Source organism: Trematomus bernacchii, unplaced genomic scaffold (assembly GCF_902827165.1).
Source record: "Trematomus bernacchii unplaced genomic scaffold, fTreBer1.1, whole genome shotgun sequence".
Taxonomy (NCBI): domain Eukaryota; kingdom Metazoa; phylum Chordata; class Actinopteri; order Perciformes; family Nototheniidae; genus Trematomus; species Trematomus bernacchii.
In genome coordinates this window covers 4,572,040-4,593,869 of record NW_022988050.1, presented here as the reverse complement: position 1 = coordinate 4,593,869, position 21,830 = coordinate 4,572,040, and the positions used below count along the sequence as shown (strand labels likewise).

The 21,830-nt window shown below is 43.1% G+C and overlaps 1 protein-coding gene across 3 annotated transcripts in view; it reads left to right on the top strand.

Moving 5' to 3' along the window:
* The first annotated feature begins 2,359 nt into the window (after positions 1-2,359).
* Positions 2,360-21,830, top strand: part of LOC117473684 (potassium voltage-gated channel subfamily C member 1-like) — a 49,641-nt gene continuing 30,170 nt past the window's right edge. For all 3 annotated transcript variants that reach the window (XM_034119425.1, XM_034119423.1, XM_034119424.1), the window contains exons 1-2: positions 2,360-2,860; positions 10,747-11,434. In XM_034119425.1, the coding sequence (XP_033975316.1) occupies positions 10,814-11,434 (621 nt within the window). In that variant the 5' untranslated portion in view covers positions 2,360-2,860; positions 10,747-10,813. The remainder of the gene's footprint in view (positions 2,861-10,746; positions 11,435-21,830) is intronic.

Below are 21,830 nucleotides of genomic sequence, written 5' to 3'. Positions count from 1 at the left end.
TGCTGAAAGGGCTCTGGCTGATGTTTTTAACAACTTGAATTATCTCAAGAATTATTTAGCACAGCACCTGTATAAATCATGTGTTTGACCAATCCTGGACAGCGCTGTAGGGGTGAGACGGGTTGTAAATAAACTAGAAGTGACATAGTGCAGAATAGAGTTATGCATTGTTTCCGGATAGTGCAGACAAAAGCTCTAAACCTGACACATGGTAGAGGAAAACATACTTTATTGATGGAATTGTGTCGCTCTTTTTACACAGGTCTGAATTACACATATGCACAAACGGGACCGATACTCATGCATTAATGGAGAGATGTCAGAGCGAGGTGGCTCACGCTCTCAAATGTAGCTCATACACACAGAGGGATACACACAGGGACAGGTTGAAAATGTGTTTCCAACCAGGGCAATGATAATACAAACTAATAAGGAAGCGAACCATCGCTTGCACAAAAGTAAAAAAAACATTCAATTAGTAAAAAAGAAAGCCTTAAATCTTTAATCCAGCATATCAGACTATCCAAGCCTGTGTTGTGAGCTCCATGCTATGAATCGCCTGAGTTTGTGCTCACATTTTCTCACTTTTCAACAGCTCCTTTTTTTACTTTATATGAACACTCTTCCAGCTGATGTGTCAGACTTTGATGTGTCAGACTTATTTAAGGATATGGCTTTATGTACTTTAAGTACTTTATGAGCTATAAAGGCAGTGGCGATGCATTTAGCCCTGTAGACTTACAGCAGTGAGAAGCTTGACCTGTATGTTGCTTCTATTCACCTTTCGGAAAGGGTAATAACACTTATTTACAAACCTTTTTGCATTTGATAATTGTTCTTTTAACAGTAACATGGTCCTCTTTATGCTAATTGCACCTTTTTTATTAACTTACATTACTCCTATAGTCATCCTTCTTCCGTCCCGACTTTGCTATGAGAGCATTTTGTGATCAATGGAAATGCTACAGGCACTTTAGTATGAACCTTTTGCCCTTTTACTACTATGGGCATTTTTATGAGGCTATGTTGCACTTGACCTTGAGCTTCCTGTCGATAAGTGCATCAGCAACAATGCTGATCATGGTACCTTGACTGGATTATGGCTCAGACCGAAGAGGCCTCATGCATAAACAGTGTTGTATTTTTATATTTCTTAAAGGGGAACACCTCCTAAATAAGGAATGTATTATTACATATTTACGTGGCCTAAGAAGGTGCAGTCAATATTTGTGAACATGAGCTTCTCTCTGTCAGAGCCACAAACCAGAGAAGTCTCACGCTTATGATGTCATCAATTATAAAGTCTGGAGCTGCTCCATAGAATATTAATGGGAGGCTGAATTTGTGAACTCTCATTGTGTATAGCTAAACAAAGCTTTATTATATTGTAATTTCTCTGAACCAGAACAAATATATACTTAGAACATTTTCCTGGGTTCTCTCAGTTTTGCCTATAATTTCCCCCCCAATTGTATATGGAGACGTTCCAGACTTAAACTTGTTGACATCACCATTTTGAGAGGTAGCACTCTGTCACACAGTTTTGGGATGTGTTCATGTTTACTAATATTACATTACATGTCATCTTTTTATCCAAAGCGACTTCCATACATTCGGTACTGTGGGCAATCCCCACAGGAGCAATTTGGGGTGAAGTGTCTTGCCCAGGGACACAACGACATGCTGACTGCAGTGGGCCTCGAACTTGCTATCCCCTGAATCGTCCAGCACACTACCCACTGAGCCACAGCCTCCCTAATATATGTTGACTGTCTTATTATAGAAAATAAATTGTGACATTTTTGTGACATTTTTAAAGATCCCTTCATGTTTTTTTGAAAACAGACAGTGCTTTTACAGCAAAGATAACTTCAATTAAAGCAGTATCCTATCTACTTGTTATAATTAGGCATATTATTGAATATATTACTCCACATTCCCTGTCATATTTCCACCTGCTCCTCTGCCACCACATGACTGCTGATGTCAGACAAGAGTCAAGGCTGGGAACCTGTAGACAAAATGGTGCGTCCGTCCAGCAGAGTGAGCATGTGTGAGCTATATAGTGAGAAAAGAAGAAGGGGGGGGGAGAGAAGGAAAAACAAACAATTAAACATATGATTAACAATAAACACACAGCCTTTCCTCTTATAGCCCTGTTGTGTGTATTTTTACAGCATATGTATTTATGGAGTTCAGCAGCCATATGAGAAATTAGCCTCTGTATTCACCGGGGTCCTCCCACCCCTCTGTCTTGTTCTCTAATCCGCCCACATGTATCGTCTGAGGGAAAAAAAAAAATAGTGCAGAAGGTGACGCTCCTCCAAACGAACAGAGAGGCACTGAGAGGGAAAGGCAATGAGAGAGGTGTCTACAGGCTCCATTGAAACATTTGCAAGAGGAAGAGCTGAATGGTAGCTACACCCTGCGCCTGGAAGCGTAGAGACACTGTAACAAAGACTGCCAATTATCTTTTTTTTGCAATAACAAAGAGGTGGGAGAGGGGGCTTTGAAATCGAGGGAAACAGCAAAAAACATATTTCAGGGGGACTTCTGCATAATTTCACCCGAAAGACTCATCCCTTTTGCCATCATCAGCATGCCATAAGCTATAAGTAACATACGGCAATAACGGTGCCAAAACGAGATTTTTTTGCGACAGACGCGCGCAATCCTATTTTGATTTATTCTTATCGTGGGGAGAAAGAAAACAGACCAGCTGAATGCCTGCGAGAATCTGGATACTCTGTGAAATCATAAGAAAAAAGCGATCTAACAAAGACAACTACATTGTGATTGATCTTTAAGCTTGATGTGCGCGTCTCTGCACGCACTCGAAACGAACCTGAACCAAAAGCAAGTGAGTATTATCCGTGTCTGTGTATATGTCTGTATTTTGGTGGCTATATTATGCGTTTATCCGTCTAATAATAGAGCATTTATTGGCCAGCTCTGAAAGAAGCAAGAAATAAGCGTCTAGCCTACATTCAACAAGTATCGTTTTATCTGCGATTAATTCTTCCTTGTAACCTGTTTGTGTTATGATCCGGAGGAATCAGAATGTGTGAAAGATGTTCAAATGATATTCATAAACCTCTATACTGTGTTTGTATTGCTATTTCTAGCTGCTTTTACACAAAGAGAGCCGCACTTTTACACAGTCAGATGTCATTTATCCACTCACATGACGCCTAAAAATGTCATTTTATAACATTCCCTCATTGCACACATTGTGGGTGTTTCCCCATCTACACCACTAGATCAGAGCAGTTTCATGGTGTGTGTGTGTGTGTGTGTGTGTGTGTGTGAGAGTGTGTGTGTGTGTGCGCGTGCGTGCGTGTGTGCATTCCTCCTGGCATCATTGTCTGTGTGAGCCGCTGTTTCTGTCTGTGTGTATTGCTTTGTGCATTTGTGGACATGCGTTTGTTTTACTTGCATGGGCCATCAGTGTTTGTGTTTGTGGCGTGGCAGCACTATGGTGAGGGTCAAGGCCTGAAATGGAGGTTTGCTAAAGAAGCCATAAGAGGGACTGACACAAACACACACACACATGAGAAAAGGTGTGAGGAAGAGATGAGCAGTAGAGCAGAGCCACAGGAAGGACATAGCGTCACTGACATCCAGGAAGTCTAAGGGGGCAGTTAAATGTCTGGACGGGGTCTTTCTCCCTACAACCCCCCACCACCACATCAACATCCCCCTGCATCACACACAAAGTACTTTCATAACGCCTCTTCTTCCTTCACTTTTCCAGCACATGCATTTCCTTTTTTTTCTTTCTTCTGTCTCCAGCATGCTTTCCCCCTGATGGGAACTCTCTTCCTCCATTTGCTTTCTCTCTCCTCAATCCTGCATTATGAATCTACAGCTGGCGCTATTTTTAGATTGAGGGTAACCCAGAAAACACCCATTCGATTTCAGCCACACAAAAAGAAGCCTCCCCAGTAGTGACAGTGGCATGCTGTCAGTGGATGTCATTGGTAGAATAGCGATGGGGCTTCAAAAAAGGAGGGTGTTGAAGCAACAGAGGGGGGAATAAATCTATTTTGAGGTTGTGATTGAATTACGCATCTGTCGTGTCCTGGGTTTGTGTGTGTTCTTGCTTCTGACCCTTCCTCTCTCCTCGTGCTGGTTCCTCTCCCCTCTCACGTGTTCATGCCCAGCTTTCAGACAACTTTTCCCCCTCTGTCTTTTTAACTAATCCATCACCTGATCCTTGACCTTGAAACTCACCTCAAGCTGCACCTCTCGTCTCCTTTTTTTCCTTGTCCTCCTTTCCTCAAGTTCAAGCCCAACTTCTCTCCTAATCGGTGACTTCCCGTAGCCCTCCTCTTTGTCTAATCGCTCGTGCACAGGTCAGGAGTCAGTAATGCTTATTCCCTCGTCCCACTTGTCTTGCCCTCTGAGCCACATCATTGCACTGCAGGATAATGACGGTCCTAATCATGCTGGGAGGGCGGCATTATTCATTAGTAGCAGGCAGGTTTAAATGATATAAGAGAGGAGAGAGGTGCGGAGGTTAAAGCCATGTGCTCCTGCTGCCAATTCTCCAAGAACACTGAATACTGAGGGATAAACGCTGGGATTCATCCAGGTCCAAGAATAGCCTTCCTTCCCGACATGAAACATTATATCATTGAGTTTTTTTCCCTGCACTCAGTGCTGTTTTGGGATTTCCCTGACCTCTCCTAAACCAATCACTGGTCCTAGAAGGTAGCCTTGCCTCCTTCTGTCCCCAGCGGAGTCTCATACAGTGGGTCAATCTATCCAAATCATCTCAACACTCGTTCTCCTGTTGGCAGGACTGATTTTAGTCATGGACCCTGGCTGGGCTTTCAGAGCTCTATTACAGGCTTCATTTCTGCCAGCCTATTCCTGAAAATGGCCTTATGTATTAATCATCCCCAGCCAGCTAAAAGGAGCAACCCAGGATCACATGACTCTTTTATTTCTCCTAAAGTATAAAAGTGCCGCGAGGTGATGATAGCATGAGATTCTGGATGGAGATGCAGATAGGATGGGGGGGGGGGTTACCAATATGCACCAAACCCCCAGGGGAGTGTTGTTGCTGAAGTATGTGTGGATTGGTCAGCCCCAGGAGATCTCCACGCTGGTGTTGCTGAGTAAAGGAGCTGCCATTTCCCTTTCTGCTTGCTTCATTGATTGGCTACTTAATTCATGTTTTGGGAATTGGACACTGGTGAGCTTTATTATAAGGAGAAAGTGTTTGTTGTTCTGTGTGTGCATAACCAGATGTAGGAATACTGGCTCACTGTATGACCTCACTCTCTGTTTCTCTTTGCAAACGCACCCTTTTTGTTAGCTCCATCCATTCATGATATTCTATTAAAAATGCATTTATCATTCACTTCACACGCCTCCTACCTCTCCCCAGCATCCTCACACACTGCACACACCAGAGTCCTAGTTAAACTGAGGGGGTGGGGGGGGGGGGGAGAGAGGACACTGTGTTGGTGTGACACCGCACTAAAAGGGGAGGTGACCGCAGTAATTCCACCACGATGCAGTGCCTCACTTTCTCCTGTTGGGGTCTCCTCGATACTGGGGAGTGAGAACGAGAGAGGAGAAGAGAGGAGAGGGAAGATCAGGTAGAGATGAGGGGGAGAGGAATGAGGAAAGGAGGGAGGGAGGGAGGAAGGGGGGTGATATGGGTGGAACAGCGTGAAGCCTTGTGGTTACATCCTTTGATGAGGTAGCGGGTGGGAAAAAAATGGCTGCGCACCAGAAACACATACGTAACTCTTGCTATCTCTCTTTCTCTCTTAAACACACACACACACACACACACACACACACACACACACACACGCGCGCACGCATACATTACACACTTGCCTGCTAAGCCCTCCTTTTCCCCAGTGCACGTTTGCCTCTCTCTTTGTCAATCCACTGTTTCCATTCCTCTTATTAGTATTGCAGACCATCCCCAGCCCCTCCTCCTCCTGCTACACCTTGACAGCCATTCAGGTGCTCTCCTGAGCCACTGCAAGGTCTTTTTTTGTCTTCTCCGTCTCCTACCCCCCACCTTTTCTTTTTTCTCCCCTCTTTCATTTTCCCCAGGGTTGCTCATTCTCCTCTACCTTCCCTTTCACTTTCTCTCTCTCTCTCTGTCTGTTCTCTGCCCACCAACCCTCATTCTCCATCTCTTCTCCCCCCCTCTGTGATTGATAAATGTTGTTTTTAAGCTTTTTCCACCAACTGCTGGGTCTGTTCCACATAGTCAGCACTCCTCCCTTGCCTTCTCCTTCTGTCTCCCCCTCTCCAGTGTGCGCTCTCCTCCCCTCCCCCCGGTTACTGCTGCTGGTACCTCACAGTCAATGCATCCCATCATCCCGTGCCCCCTCCCCCTTCTTGCTGCAGTGTTTCTGCTAATATATATTAGCGTCAGTGCAGCCCTCGTGCAAATGCCCCTTTCTCTCCATCCATCCTCCACTGCAGACATCATCTCTCTCGCTAAAGGGCTCCTCACCAAAGAGCCTTATTTCTGCCTTCAATGGCTTTCCTTAGGCTGTGTTGTTGCAGCCAGGTGAGTGTGTGTTTGTATGCGTCTTCCTCCCTCCCTCCCCCCTCTCTCCCCGTGTGTGTGTGTGCCGTGGTGAGGCAGTAGTAGCAGGGTGGCGCAGGACACGGTGGCCAAGGCAGGAAATGCTGCAGGAGAGAGAAAGAGAGGTGCTTCTGGAGATTGTTCCTCCTCTCCCCCCCCCTCCCACTTTCCCCTCAGTTTTCAGCCTCTTCCTCATGCTTCTTCTTCCTCCACCGCTCTGTGCTCTTTTTCAATCTTCGCTGGTGTCTCTCTGGTGTCTTGCACTCCTGACAGTGATTCAAGTGCTGAGGCTGGCTCTTAAATAGACGTGCTTACTTCCACGGTGTTAAGCTGAAACCCTCAAACTGCATGCGCACTGAAATGCAGCTCACAAGCACTAAACTAAAATGCCCTGAGCTAATCAAGATCAGGTCATGTTCACAACTCTCACTCAAACTTTAAAATTGGATATTATATCTTCTCAGCAGAGGCAAGACGATTCCATATCCAAATTAACCCCAAATTAGATTTAAAAATAACACTTAAGGACATTTAAAAAAATCAATAAACTCACCTCACATGACTCAGGGGGAACACAAAGGCATTTAACCGCAGTTATAGACTTGTGGCTGTCTGCGTATAAAATATTCAGCAGTTCAACCAATAAGCTACAGCTGCCCGTGAAGTAGAAATAAGAGGCACCAGGGAGTTGCAAAGTGAAGCCAAAAAAAGTAATCCGAGATATTAAAGTTCCACGGCTGCGATCATAGGAGCTGGTTGTGGAGAGTGAAGTGTCCTTAGAGGAGAGCCTGTCCCAGGGAGAGAGCGCCGCTGTCCATGGTGCTGAAATATAAGCAGTCCTCGCTGGAAAGACCCACAGGATGGAGATGTCTTTACACTCTGCCTGCCTGACCGACTGCCAAACTGTTTTAAATCTGATTGCAAGTTATTACTTTCCTTATTCAACTAAATGAGTCCTGTTTTCTCTTGTAGTTGTGAAGATGAGACTGCACTGCTTGAGCAGAATGATGCAGTACGATTCTAAAACTCATGAGTGCAGGGTTTTTTTTTTTTGTCGAGCAAGCAGATTTGATGGTCCTGCCGCAAGCATCGCAAGTACTTTGAATATTTGAGAAAAAGTCGAAATATAAGGTTCAGTTTGTGGATTCTTCGAACCTGCGCACATGCAGTACATCCATTTTAGTTTTTCCGAGAGCTGCGCATTGTACAAAACATTTTTTGCTCTGATGTTTCCAAACTCTGACTGCAGTCCCATGCAATAGCCTTGGTCTTAGTAGATCTTACCTGAGATGTTGTTAAGTCCAGGAACTTCAAAAGTGAAAAAAATATAGTTTGTACCAAAAAAATATAGTTTGTTCCCAAAAAATATAGTTTGTTCCCAAAAAAAATAGTTTGTTCCCAAAAAAAATAGTTTGTACCAAAAGAAATCTGAAAAAAAAAAAATCTGAAAAAGGAAAAAATATTCTTAATGTCAACAGAAGATCTGAAGAAAAGGAGAAACAGCCAACTTTTCCATGAACCAAAAGTTGTTTCTTCAGATGAAATGAGCAAAACAACAGAGAGAAACACAAGTAACATGAAAGAAAAATAAATACTGCAGTGTCCTACATGCAGGGAGAACAAGTGTGGGGGGAGAGCGCTGAGGAGAGTTGACCCAAAGTGAAGGAAGCTTACTTTGGGATGGGGAAAGAATGGGACAGGAGGATGAGTGAAGCAAAAGAGGGGAGAAAGAAAATAAAAATGCATAAGAGTGAAATGCAGAATAGGAAGGTGGAAAAAGGGGGGGGGGGGTGGAGGAGGAAGAGAGGAGAAGAATGAGAGAGGGGCACTGGATGGGAATAGGACCGTGTTGGGAGAGGAGGGAGAAATGAAGCCTTGATTCTGCTCCTTCAATGAAATGTGATTCCTTTATGCGGAATATGAGAGCGAGCGAGGTAGAGAAAGTGAGGGAGAGAGAGAGAGAGAGAGAGAGAGAGAGAGAGAGAGAGAGTAGTAGGATGGAGAGGGGGGAGGGCCAGTGAGAGCTCGCAGGGGAGGAGGGGGAAGGAGGAGGAGAGTGGTGCATTTCTTTGAATAGAGAAAAAGGTTAACAACATAGATGTGGCGCGTGTACGGGCTTGCTGTGAACGCGTGCCTGTTGTGAAGCACCGAGACCCCCCCCCACACACACACACACACACACCCCCCGGATGGTAACACAGCTCGCGGGCGGATCATTTGACCTCGCTGGGAGAAGGAGATGAGGGAGAGAGCAAATAACTCTGGCTTTTTACTGCAGCAGAATTCATTCACTTTTATAGTGCACTCTCCTTTTCCATGCTCTTCCTCCTCCCCCCTCTGCACTCTCTCTCTCTCTCTCTCTCTCTCTCTCTCTCTCTCTCTCTTCAACCCCCTTCCTCCATCAATAGGGGAGAGAGACTAGCTGCTCACTGGAGGGAGAGTGAGCTGCCTTCACTTTCTGTTCCTCCACATCTCTCACTCTTTGGATCTTTATTTCATCCACTCTTCAGGTCTTTCTCTGAGCATGCCTTGTTTTCCTGATTGTCCTGTCCTTTTCGATCCTTCCATTAAACATCTGATGTATGGCCTTCCTCTCCCTCTCTCTCTTTCTGTCACCCTCTACCTCTCTCTTCCTCTTCTCTCTCTCTACATGTCTTCACACACACACACACACGCACGCACACGCACACAAACGGAGACAGTGCATAGGAGAAGTGGCAGAGAGAGCATTGCCATAATTGTGCATCGCATGAATCTCAGTGCGGTCGGAGGGGGCTGCAGCAGTGTGTGTAGCACGCACATAGGCTGATTGAGGAGATCTAACATTAGTACGGACACCACACTCTCGGGAGGCAATTAACACACACACACAAACACACAAACACACACACACATGCTCATACTCACACACACACACACGTTGCTGCGCCACCCTACGTCAGAGAGGCATCCTTGGGGAAAAAGGGGGGAAAACAACCGGTGAGATGGAGCCCCATTTCCCCCCTTATCCTCATCTTTCTGTCACTCTTTCTTCCTCACACACTCTTAGGCAAATGAGGGATGGTTACAGGTGGGGAGGGATGGAGGGGAAGGGGAAGTTGGGAGGGGGGAGGGGGGGGGAGGCTGCTCAAGTCTGAAAGTGGCCTAATTAGGGAGAGGATTTGAATGAACACTGACATGAGCATCGACCAGATCAATTCAGACATAGTTTAAGGGAAAGCATGGAATGAAGGATGGAAACATTGATTGGAGTCAGCATGCACAAGATGCCCCTTCGCCCCCTCCAAATCGGGACAATAAGTGTCTGTATTTGGTTCTTAGCAAGAAGATAGAAATGGGAAAACAGGTTCTGTATTTAAAATACAAAACAACTCAAGGATGTTTACCATTTCATGTGGCAGACTATTTCCCCCTCCAAATCGGACAACAAGTGTCTTTGGTTCATTTTGGGGAAGCATGCACAATGTTTTGCACAAGAAGAGCACTTGTCGTTGTCAACAATCTCCCGACAAAGGACCATTTGTAGCCCAGCATGCACAAGATGCACCTTTGCCCCCTTCAAATCGGAAAACAAGGGTCTGTGGTTCATTTCGGGGAAGCAGCACAATGAGAGCCCCTCTCCCCGAAGGTCATGTCTTCTGCTTCATGCTTTCCATTTTCTACAGTATTCAGTACTGTGATAAACACAGATGTGATCTCGGGTTAGAAGTCACTGTTGAGTACAAGAACATTGAAATAAATAGACCCCCCCCCCCACACACACACACACACACACACACACACACACACACACACACACACACACACACACACACACACACACACACACACACACACACACACACACACACACACACACACACACACACACCTCATCACTGTGGCGTCAACATCAGCCTGTCAGGGTGCTGACTCATAACTGTGTCCACCTGCTGCCATCTGTTGTCCTAATAAGTTGAGGGTATCTTTCTGCTGTGTCAAAAACTACTTTGCCACCCCTCATATTCCCCCCCACCCCTCTCACTGCACCTGCACGAGGTCGTTTTCCATCAGCTGATTATCAAGGGACTAATTGCACATACAGCTGGCATTGCGTGATTGTTAATGTGTATTGCAATGTTGATAATCCACGTCTATGTCTCCCGTCTGCTAACATTTCTGCCCTTTTTCTCTCCCCGCAGACTCCTCAGACTCCTCCCTCCTCCTCCCTTCGGTTTCTCTCATCCTCTCCCTCCCCCCCGGTCCTCTATGCTCAGTTCGGTGTGTGTCTCCTCTTTAAAAGGGCGCAAGGGTGGGAACAAGTCGTCCAACAAAGCATGTTACAGCGCAGACATGATTTGTCCGTCGGAAAGCGAGAAGATCGTGATAAACTGCGGGGGGGTGCGGCATGAGACTTACCGGAGCACCCTAAAAACGCTGCCTGGCACCCGCTTATCGTGGCTCACCGAGCCGGACGCGTTCAGCAACTTCGACTACGACCCCAAATTAGACGAGTTCTTCTTCGACCGCCACCCGTCAGTGTTTTCCTTCATCCTCAACTATTACCGCACCGGGAAGTTGCACTGTCCCAACGATGTGTGCGGTCCCCTGTTCGAGGAGGAGCTGGCTTTCTGGGGCATCGATGAGACGGATGTGGAGGCGTGTTGCTGGATGAATTACCGGCAGCACCGGGATGCGGAGGAGGCGCTGGACAGCTTCGAGAATCCAGAACCGGACGCCCCGGACGACGAGCCCGCCCTGAGCGGTCCGGACGGGGACTTGAGAAGACTGTGCATGCAGGAGGACGCGAGGAAAGCGGGCTGGTGGAAAACCTGGCAGCCCCGAATATGGGCTCTGTTTGAAGACCCGTACTCCTCCAAATATGCCAGGGTGAGTTCCCCACGTCTCTCCTGCAACTTGTGTATGTGCTGTTGCATCTTCTGCATCATGGTGTCTGCTTGGGTCATGATAAGTTTTTTAAACTTTGTGTTTTTAATGTGCTGTCCACATTATCATTGAAACCAGTCCTCCATAATTAATTACAGTCTGACTGTAGACATGTGTGTATTCCCTGAAGGGATAACTTGCATTAAATGAAAGGATATGGACTTACTGATATTGAATAATTAATGCTGATGGCATAAACCCAATGGAACATGGTATGGCAGCTATGGGAACTGGTTGATATAACTACCAGAGATGTTGTCTAACAAATCACCTCCATGTCTTTTACTTGATGTATCACCTGTTTCAGAGAGCTGGCTTCACACTGAACACCGTTTTTATTGCCATCATAATTCCTATGCTTCTTGAGGTTTGATACATATCTGCCTCTGAAACGCGGCATCCGCTGCGCCTGCTGCATCCAAACGCCTTCATTAGGTCATATTTGTCCGTTTACGATGCACATCAATGCGCCGTATTTCATGGGAGTCTTATTTATTGTATCACCGCACTGAAGCTGCTCATACGACACCGATTCGTCAGTGTTGAAATGCATGTCTCTCCCCACATTTGCCCTTGGTATTGCTGGAGGCTGCTGGGCTGTTTTTTTGTCTTTCTCCCATTTCCCATTTGATAGCTTTTACGCACAGGCTTTGTTGCTCTTACGCACAACTTGATTCTATTTTGGATTACCCTGTTATTGTTTTCATGTAAATAGTAAATAATTCACCTTCTAAAAGCAGACGTTTGATGGCATTTGATCATACAGGTGTACGAGTAACAAGTACCCCTCACTGTGGTTTTGATCCGTGTTACATGAAAACAGTAACAGTGGGCTTCTCTTTTATTTGTCTAAGACCCTCTAGTTACAGGCGAATCCAGCTGCTTGATCACAACTGCTTTGATTTGTGTTTTAGTGATGTTCATCCCTGTCTTTCCCCCCTGTCTGTGCTTTTGTTGGTAGTGTTTTGCTGCTATTTGAGGGTGTGTGAGGACCCATAGATTGTGTTAATGCATGCAGTCTGTTGGTGCACATGCAACACCAGACAGTCAGCAGACACCTGCAGTGGCAAACTCATACCATCAGGCTGAAATGAGCTGTGGAAAAAAAGAAAATATTTATATCAATGCACACTCAGCAACACTTACTGTATCTACAATCACTGATAAAGACAATATAGCTGCACACACAGGCTCCTATTGTCTATCCACACACTACTCTTCTGGCACCAGGTATAGATCTGCATACCTGGATTCAGTTCCCTCTGAAGGAAGGGGAAAGTGACAGACAGTCTGCTGTAAGCCACCTGATCCGCCTCCCTGGACTTGGGATCAGGCAGGAAGTCTTATCAAAGTGTCACTCCCATCCCAATCAGATTGATTTCTCACCTTCCCACCCCTCTCTACCCCTACCTCATGCAACAAAACCGCCCTTAGTGTTGCCGTTCTTTGCACAATGTCCACATGTTGCGTTAGGGGGAGACGCCTTCGGGGTCTGGATTTTGACATCACATCAGATATAGGAAAAGTCAAGCAAAAAAATATGCTTTATTATGTAAACAGGATTGGATTGTGTGCTGGATTCTTGAATATCATGAGGTGGCAGCATTGCCATACCTCAGATTGAAGATACTTACCTGCTGCCGGTAGCTGCTGGAATGCATTATGTAATGATCAGTTTGATGGTGGTTAAGATCTCCTGAATCGTTCATTAAGTGTGATGCTTTCAGACAGAGGTTTGTGTGACGTTGAGGTTATGCAGAGTACAGGGCAGGTAGAATGTGGGATTCATTTCAATGGCTGCACAACAGCAGCCCTATTTGTGGGTGAGCACAGCCCCGTTCCTCTCTGTAGGTTTCATATGCCAGTGCTATACGTCAAACAGCGTTGTGACCCAGATCATTATTTGTTATCCTCCACCCTCGCTCTTTCTAAAAGTATATTGTTCAACGTGGCAGAACCTTTTGGTCCTTTGTGTCCTGAGAGATGCAAATTATACGTGGAGAGAAAGGAGATGCAGGGAGGCTAGGACAAGGGAAACAACGAGATGCTGATGTGGAAATGCAACGAGACAGATGAGAGAGAGACAGAGGGAGGAAGCAGGAGACGAGAGGAAATAAAGGGAGACGGGAGGACAGACGTTACTCTAATGATTTAAGGGTTTTTTGTTTGCATGGCTGTGATGTAACGCATCAGCAATCAATGTTTTGATCACAGCGTTCGACACGCACGCATGCAGGGCTTTTGTCTCTTCTTTCTCACACCCACCTCCTCCTTCTCCGCTCATGATCGTGTGAAGCTTCGGTCGTGGATGTGCCGTGTAGCAGCACAAACATGTACAAACACACACACATGCTGGTGTCTGTGCATGGCTTTTCTGCTGCAGTAGACACGGGAGAGAGGAGGGAGGAAGAGGAAAGAGGTGGAATGGGGTGGGAGTGTGAGTGTGAGAGACGGAGCGAGGGAAATGGAGAAGGGGTGAGATAGTGGTGAGGGAAAGATGGGAAAGGGACTGAAGGGTAGCATATAGAGAGACACGGAGGGAGAAGGAGAACGACGAAGAGGGATATTGAGATCAACAGGGAGGAGGTGACAGCCACAGGAGAAAGGCGATGCGTGATGGGGGTGGGGACCGTTGTCTTTGCATCTTCGATTATTTGTGAAAGCTCGAGCCATCCAATCTTCCTCACCCAGACCCCCGTCTGCCTATTGATTGGTAATCAATTGATTATCTTCTCTTTTTGTTTAGACGTTCTCCCGTTCACAATCACCTCTTAAAACCTGATATTGCTCACACCGTACTAAAGCTTTTCCCACTCACGTCGGATGGCAACATGACATGTTCACTCAGTGTCCAAATATATGGACGTAAATGTTCCTGTTTGTTGAAGTGTTATACAATACGATTTGCATCTGATTTATGTATTGATCTGTGCGTGGTTGACATAGGTCTTGCAGTGCAGCTCAGACAACATGGAGCTGTTTTTGATCTTCTTACTTACTATTTTAAACTCTAATTTGCCAATTATCCTAATTGAATTCCCAAGGATCCTCCAGTATCGATAGACAATGGGTTTTGTTTTCTTTCTTAATGAACCTTAGATAATCTAATTTAATTGACTCTTGACACTCAGCAGGTTGAGTATATGGTGGCAAATGAAAATGAAAAATATATTGTTTAATGATTGGATAGCCAAATAAAAGAGTAAAGATTAAATTAAATGGACGATATAGTCAAATATAGGTATAAGTGATATTTGATATCTTTTTTTTTACATTGATCAATATCGCTAATCATCAAGATGTATATTTAAAGCTATTATAATAATGTTCAATTTACAGTTTTATGGCTATTGTCAGACAGCTGCCATTAATAAACAGACAGTAATTTATGGTTTATAATATGAAATGATGATTGTCACCAGTTGGGTTGTTGAAGGCTATTGTCTGATTCAGCCCTTTGCTATCTTGAGAGGGGATACAATCATTTAACGGTGCAGCTTTTCTAGACTTAAATGTTATAGAAGCTGTTGATCAAACTCTTTGGCGTGAAACGAGTCATTTCGCGGGGTTGTGAAGCTGAAAATAATGTATCCACCATTTCACTATTGCAACAGTAGAGACTGGGTTATGTTACAGCTGAGTCAACGACTCATTGGCTGTTTGTTCATTGTTTTTCTACGTTTCTAGATTTTAAAGATCGTTTTATCCAGCCATACAATTACTGTATGGAAAACTAATAATTCTACTTACCGATTAGTTAACTAACAAATAAATAATTCTTGATTGTTTTGACAATAGATTGGCAGAAAATATGATATGCCTGTCAAATACAGATATTTTCTGATTTCCTTTAGCATATTAAACCAAATAATCATTTTATTGTATATTATAATTTAGAAAAAAACTGGGAAAAATCGACTACTTTGCAATGTCAAATCTTTTGCTGTCTATCTACGGTTTCCTATAATGTCGTACTACTGTCCCACATATCTAACTGTGTTTTGGTCACTTGTTTTGCACAAGAAGGGCACTTGATGTTGTCACCAATCTCCTGACAAAGAACCATTTGTAGCCCAGCATGCACAAGATGCACCTTTGCCCCCTTCAAATCGGAAAACAAGTGTCTGTGGTTCATTTCGGGGAAGCAGCACAATGAGAGCCCCTCTCCCTGAAGGTCATGTCTTCTGCTTCATGCTTTCCATTTTCTACAGTATTTAGTACTGTGATAAACACAGATGCGATCCCGGATTAGAAAATCGCTGTTGAGTACAAGAACATTGCAATAAATACATCATTTGATAGATGTCAGAGAAGATGACCCAAGGCAGGATCTGACCGTTGTTGCCATTTTTTGTCAGGGACATTGCGTCACCTTTTTAAGGGAGAAGACCTCGTGACGAAGAAGATGAGTTCTTTGTGGCTTTGGAAAAGACAAAAGTTAGGTTTTTACTTCTCTACATGTTCAATTTATTTATTTACCATTGTGATTAAAATCTTTTTTCCAAGAGAGACCTGAGACCAAGAAACATTCTCAAGGACACAAACGGGAAAACAGCAACAACACAAACCACACAGAAAACACAAGAACAACAGTTACAAGAATCATAAAAAAGCACCAGATAATAAAGCTTTAAAAACCCTCAGGGGAATGCTAGATTCTAGATTTAGCTCACAAAACACCTTAATTGTTTTCAATAAAACATACTGTCTTTTTTTATTTGATTGTGATTAGTATTAGATATATTTTTTCATATTGTAAACAAGCTTCAATTTGTTTTGCACTTGTGCTTTTTACCCCAGAGCCACCTATATCTTCACGTCCTGTACATCCCCATTCTGTTGGAGCTTAATGGGAACAGTGGTGAAGGTGACCCCTGTAAACACTGGCTCTAAGTTGCCTTTGTCCTCTGTTACTATGTTTACCCATAATGCTCCAGGGAGGGTTAACATCACAGCTGCAACAATCATTACCTGTATTCTTAAAAAAAAAAGGTGCACCCGACCCTAAAACTGCATCAATGACGTCCTTCTACTTCAAAAGTGACTACAATTTATGTCATGAACCTACGAGCCTCACTAGACTTTCTCTAAGGTCTTCTTTTTTTTTTAACATTCAAAGCTTCCATCAGGGTTTTTGAAGAAAGCTTTGAATTTTTAATGACGTCATAACCCTCAAAATAAATAAAACATCCTTGAAACAAAGTCCTCAATCTGAATAAAGTGCTGCATAAATGAAAACAATTGTGGATTGAAGCAGAACATTTAGTTGGATAAATGTGTTTTACATTTTTTTGGAAACAATTTAATTAAAATGTTTTCAATAAATACTGCCTTTTGGAGTTTACAGCAACGTATTACACATGATTTAATCTGATGGTTCGTAAACAATCCTTAGCAGCCAACACAACAATATCATTACAATTGTGAGGGATTCCATGTTGTGAGATGAAAAGAACACAGAGAGGGTGATAAAGATGCCGATGCAAAATAAATATTCTAAAAGTATTCCATGTTATTTTTTAATGATGAAACTAGTGATTGTTGTCCACATCTGACACAAAATGTACCGGACTTTTTTCCGCAGATTGATATCAAAAGTCCCTTGATCCTCCTTAGCAACGATCTGTTCTCCTTAGCAGCGGTCTGTTAGCGACAATTAACAACCTCTGGAATGTTTAAATTGACCAATCAGAATCAAGTATTCAACTAAGCCATGTAATCAAATAAAACAAGATATACCAACAGAAATATCTGGGTTCAAGGATAGTTAATGGACATGCAAAAAACTCAGAGCACATGCATTCAAATGTTAATTGTAGAATTTGAGTGTCCCAGTCGTCGCGGTGATGTGAAATCAAGGTCATGGCGCTCTTTCAGGAGATGTAATGTAATTAAATGCATTGAATTAAACTTTTCCGTGGAGGAGTTTTGTATTCGTGCCTCCAAGTTGTTTCCATTTCCCACTTCCATTCGTATGCCTCTCCCTGTGGGCTGCATCTGAAAATAGCAAAGAGAGGGAAAGGAGGGCCTTAATTTCATTCGCTGGTGGCAAATCTATTCCTCCATTACTGGTGAGAGGATGAGACTATGTACTTGTATGACCATTCAGCGCATAAGCAATACTTTAGAGAACACTAGTCTGAAAATAGCTGAAGCACTAAACCTCTTGATAGAGGAAAAAAAGGATGGAGGGCGGTGTTCTTAAGTGCCCACCAAGTTTATTAAGGTAAACTGTTTTCCTCGAGCGGTAGCTGCTGGCAGGGGCGTGATAATTAGTCAACCTGCCTCCTGTGCCTGCAATTGGTAAATGTACCGTGTTCTGTTTCTATTTTCCCTGACAATGTTTTGTACCGCAGGCCTTCTCATGTTGTGATTGCATCATCGAAAGTCACAGTGCATCTGTTTGCTGCCCGGTAACCCGAGCACTGTCTGTTGGCAATACTTTACTGTATACATGCTCAATGTCCCATAACAAGGGTAGAGAACTCTGGTAAATAAATGACAATCATCTTAAAGGGGGTATAACAACAGAAAAAAAACGGCAGTATTAGAACAAAACTAGATGTAAATGTGGTTTAATTTAAGTCTATGGTGGATTAAAATTAAGTTTTGAACTTAAAAGGCTGTAGTCATAAGTATTACGGTTAAATGGATAACAGTTAAGGACGCATGCTGATGATTAGATAATAGGATTGATACCAATTGTACTTCTGTAAATCATGTATAATACGTGACAACAGCCTAATTAATCTTAGCATGAAGATAGAAATGGGAAAACAGTCTGGTTCTGTATTTAACAAAAAAAGGAAGGAAGTTTACCATTTCATGTGGCAGACTATTTCATGGCCAGGACTAGTAACTCACTGTTGTCTCCTGTTAGCCATAGCACAAGAACATTTTCGGAACATAACACACTGTATATCGTACATTTTTGCACAACATTTGAACCGTTTAATGAGTGAGCGTTAAAGGCCATGTCAGAGGGATATTGATACCTTTGAACAAGGCTAAGCTAGCTTTTTCCAGCTAAGCTAAACAGCTGCTGGCTCCAGCTAATTATTTACCGTACAGACATGAGAGTGCTATTGATCTTCTCATCTTGGCAAGAAAGCCTACATTCCAAAACACCAACCTTTTGCTTTAAGTATCACATTACGTTCCAGACGGAAGCATTAACATGTTTTGTGATTATGCTGCAAGCAATGCTTTCCCATCACTCCAAATACCTTTTCCTTCTTCTTCAGTTCCTGTCCTTCCCAGCCATCTTCCCCCTCTGCCTCAGTCCATTTAGCCATGCTGGTTAAGTGCTGAATCAGCGCTCCGCAAGGCTGTACTCACAGTCAATTAGTCGGACCTTGTGGTAAACCCCGGACAGTTCGCCCTTATGCTCTAGAATTTGCATCGTGGAGATCTCCCACGGCGCCAGAGCCGACTACAGTTGTGAGAGTCTGAACTCTCTAAATGGGGCAAATCTTGTCAAATCACACGAGAGAACAGTGTATTGTGTACTATAGTCGCTCAGACCACCACAGGCACAACCATGTGTGTAAACAAACAAGTACACAGTGTGCTCATAATAACAGGGAGAAAATAGATTTAATTGCATGCTGAATCATGAGTCCCATCGCTGCATTAAGAGAGTCAATAATTCATAAGCAATAATCAGCACATAGTGTAACTACAGAGAGACTTACTGTGGTACAGAAACACATTTACCCACTCACAACATGCATCTCACATTTGACCCCCTTGAACACCTGGCTGAACATAAATCAGTTTCAGTGCGCTCACCTTTACACACTGGCCCATACTCTGTAAGTGTAGCCGCCCATAAAGCATTCAGCTGAGCACTCGCACTTACAGCACACTGATAAATCACTTCATGTGACACGCCTCCGCATGTAACCCCGCAGATCGCTCTCACACAGGGCAGCGTCCCAAATACATGCCTTTAATGAAGACATAAAACAGCAACGTGAGAGTTAATTAGCTGGCAGATAATATTGCAAGCAAGTTTTCCAATCAGTCATCACATTTAGGGAGCAAAATGTGTACATTTAAGGTATTTCATATCCTGTTTTTCAGTTTTGAATACAGAAAACTAGGAAAGTTCCCTGAACCAAAGGGGATATGTTCAAATTGCTTTTAATATTCATAACAAAATAACATTTGACATTTAGAAACCAGAACATGATTGGAACTTTTCAGTAGGGCTTCACCTAATTTCCTTAAACTTCCACATATTTTCCCCAATAACTGTTTGGTCTATAAAATGAATAGTTAAAAGTGCCAGTTTCTCAATGTCCATTGTCATCTTAACAAATGTTTAGTTATTCCAAAACCCAACAATATTCAATGATTTTAAATAATAAAACTAAAAGAATTACATTAACGATTAATTGATTACTAAAATAGTTTATAGAGTATTTTTCTACTGATCTGTCGATTGGTTGACTAATCTTTGCAGCTCTATCTCTGTATTAAATGATAACAAAATATAAAAATGTCTTCAAATAATTAGGGTTATAAGGTGGCTGAGCAGTTTGTAATCTTTTGAACTGAAGAAAATACCTAATTTGAGAGCATGTCCAACTTCTTCTAGGGGCGGGACTAAAGGCAAGGCAAGGCAAGGCAAGTTTATTTATATAGCACCTTTCAACACAAGGCAATTCAAAGTGCTTTACAAAAAATGAAAGACATTAAGAAAATGGCATTTAAAATCAGTCATTAAAAATAAAAGATAATAAAATAAACATTAAAAGAAAAAAAAATACATGGATAAAAAGTTACAGTGCAGTTTAAGATATGAATATATCAATTAAAAGCAGCGGCAAAAAGAAAAGTCTTCAGCCTGGTTTTAAAAGTAGTCAGAGTTGCAGCAGACCTGCAGGTTTCTGGGAGTTTGTTCCAGATATTTGGAGCATAATAACTGAACGCTGCTTCTCCATGTTTAGTTCTGACTCTGGGGACAGAAAGATGACCAGTCCCTGAAGACCTGAGAGTTCTGGATGGTTCATAATTCAGCAGGAGGTCAGAAATGTATTTTGGGCCTAAACCATTCAAAGCTTTATAAACCAGCAGCAATATTTTGAAATCTATTCTTTGACACACAGGGAGCCAGTGTAAAGACTTCAGAACAGGAGTGATGTGATCCACTTTCTTAGTGTTGGTAAGGACTCGAGCAGCGGCGTTCTGAATTAGCTTCAGCTTTCTAATAGATATTTTAGTGAGACCTGTGAAGACACCATTACAGTAGTCCAGTCTACTGAAGATAAAAGCATGGACAAGTTTTTCCAAATCCTGCTGTGACATTAGTCTTTTAATCCTAGATATGTTCTTTAGGTGATAGTAGGCTGATTTAGTAACTGTTTTAATGTGACTGTTGAAACTCAGGTCAGAGTCCATGACTACACCTAGATTCTAAAGATAATTATTAACAGTTAATCTGCAGATTATCTTCTCAATTGATACATAAACCATAAAGTGATGTTATGCTCATTTAATCCATCAAACACTCAAAACCAACTTGCAGTTAACAATCATAAATAAAGCATCACACCCTTATAATTAATAATCTCCATGCAGGATATTTTGCATTTATGTTTGAAAAATGATTTCCTTCTCTCTCCTGAGACCGTTTTCTTGATCAGGCGTTCAGTCGTTACCCTTTGGCACCCAAACAGTCGAAAATGTATCGCTGCTCATTCCCTTGGAAAATTACATTGGAGGACGTCACTGGGACAATTCCTGTGTGACCATCTGCTTCCTCGTGATTGTCCCTCCTGTCCAAGTGGCAGTGGAGTGGAGGCAGAGCGAATGACTCCTTTAAATAGAAACATGATCGAGAGAAGTGAGTAACGGTCGGATTTGAGATCTGGATGCAAATGTATCAGAATGTCCTATTTGTTGAGATCATTCTCTCAAACTTTCAATTTTTTTCTGTTAAACTTAATGAGCAACTCGACATTGAATGGTTCACAGTTTAATATGTGTAGTGCTCTTGTTTACCAAATAGGCCTTTGTGATTGTCTCATTTGATTTCCTTTTTTTTTTAATGGTGGAGCTATGAGGTAGATTACAGATTTTTGACTGAAGCACAGAGGGAGAGAGGGGGAGGGGGAGGCAGTCAATCAAAACAGCTATTAGAACAAGGACAGCTTTGTCAAACTTGCTTTGCGTGTCTCGAACGATACGAAGATTGAGAAAACAGGTTGGGAAGGCAGGAAAAAGGGAGGATCTGCTGAAAAGGAAGGGGGGGGGGGGGTGGATGCTGCGTCGCAAAGGACAAATGTACATAGCATGCTGCAGTAATCCGGACCGAATACAAAGCAGGTGACAC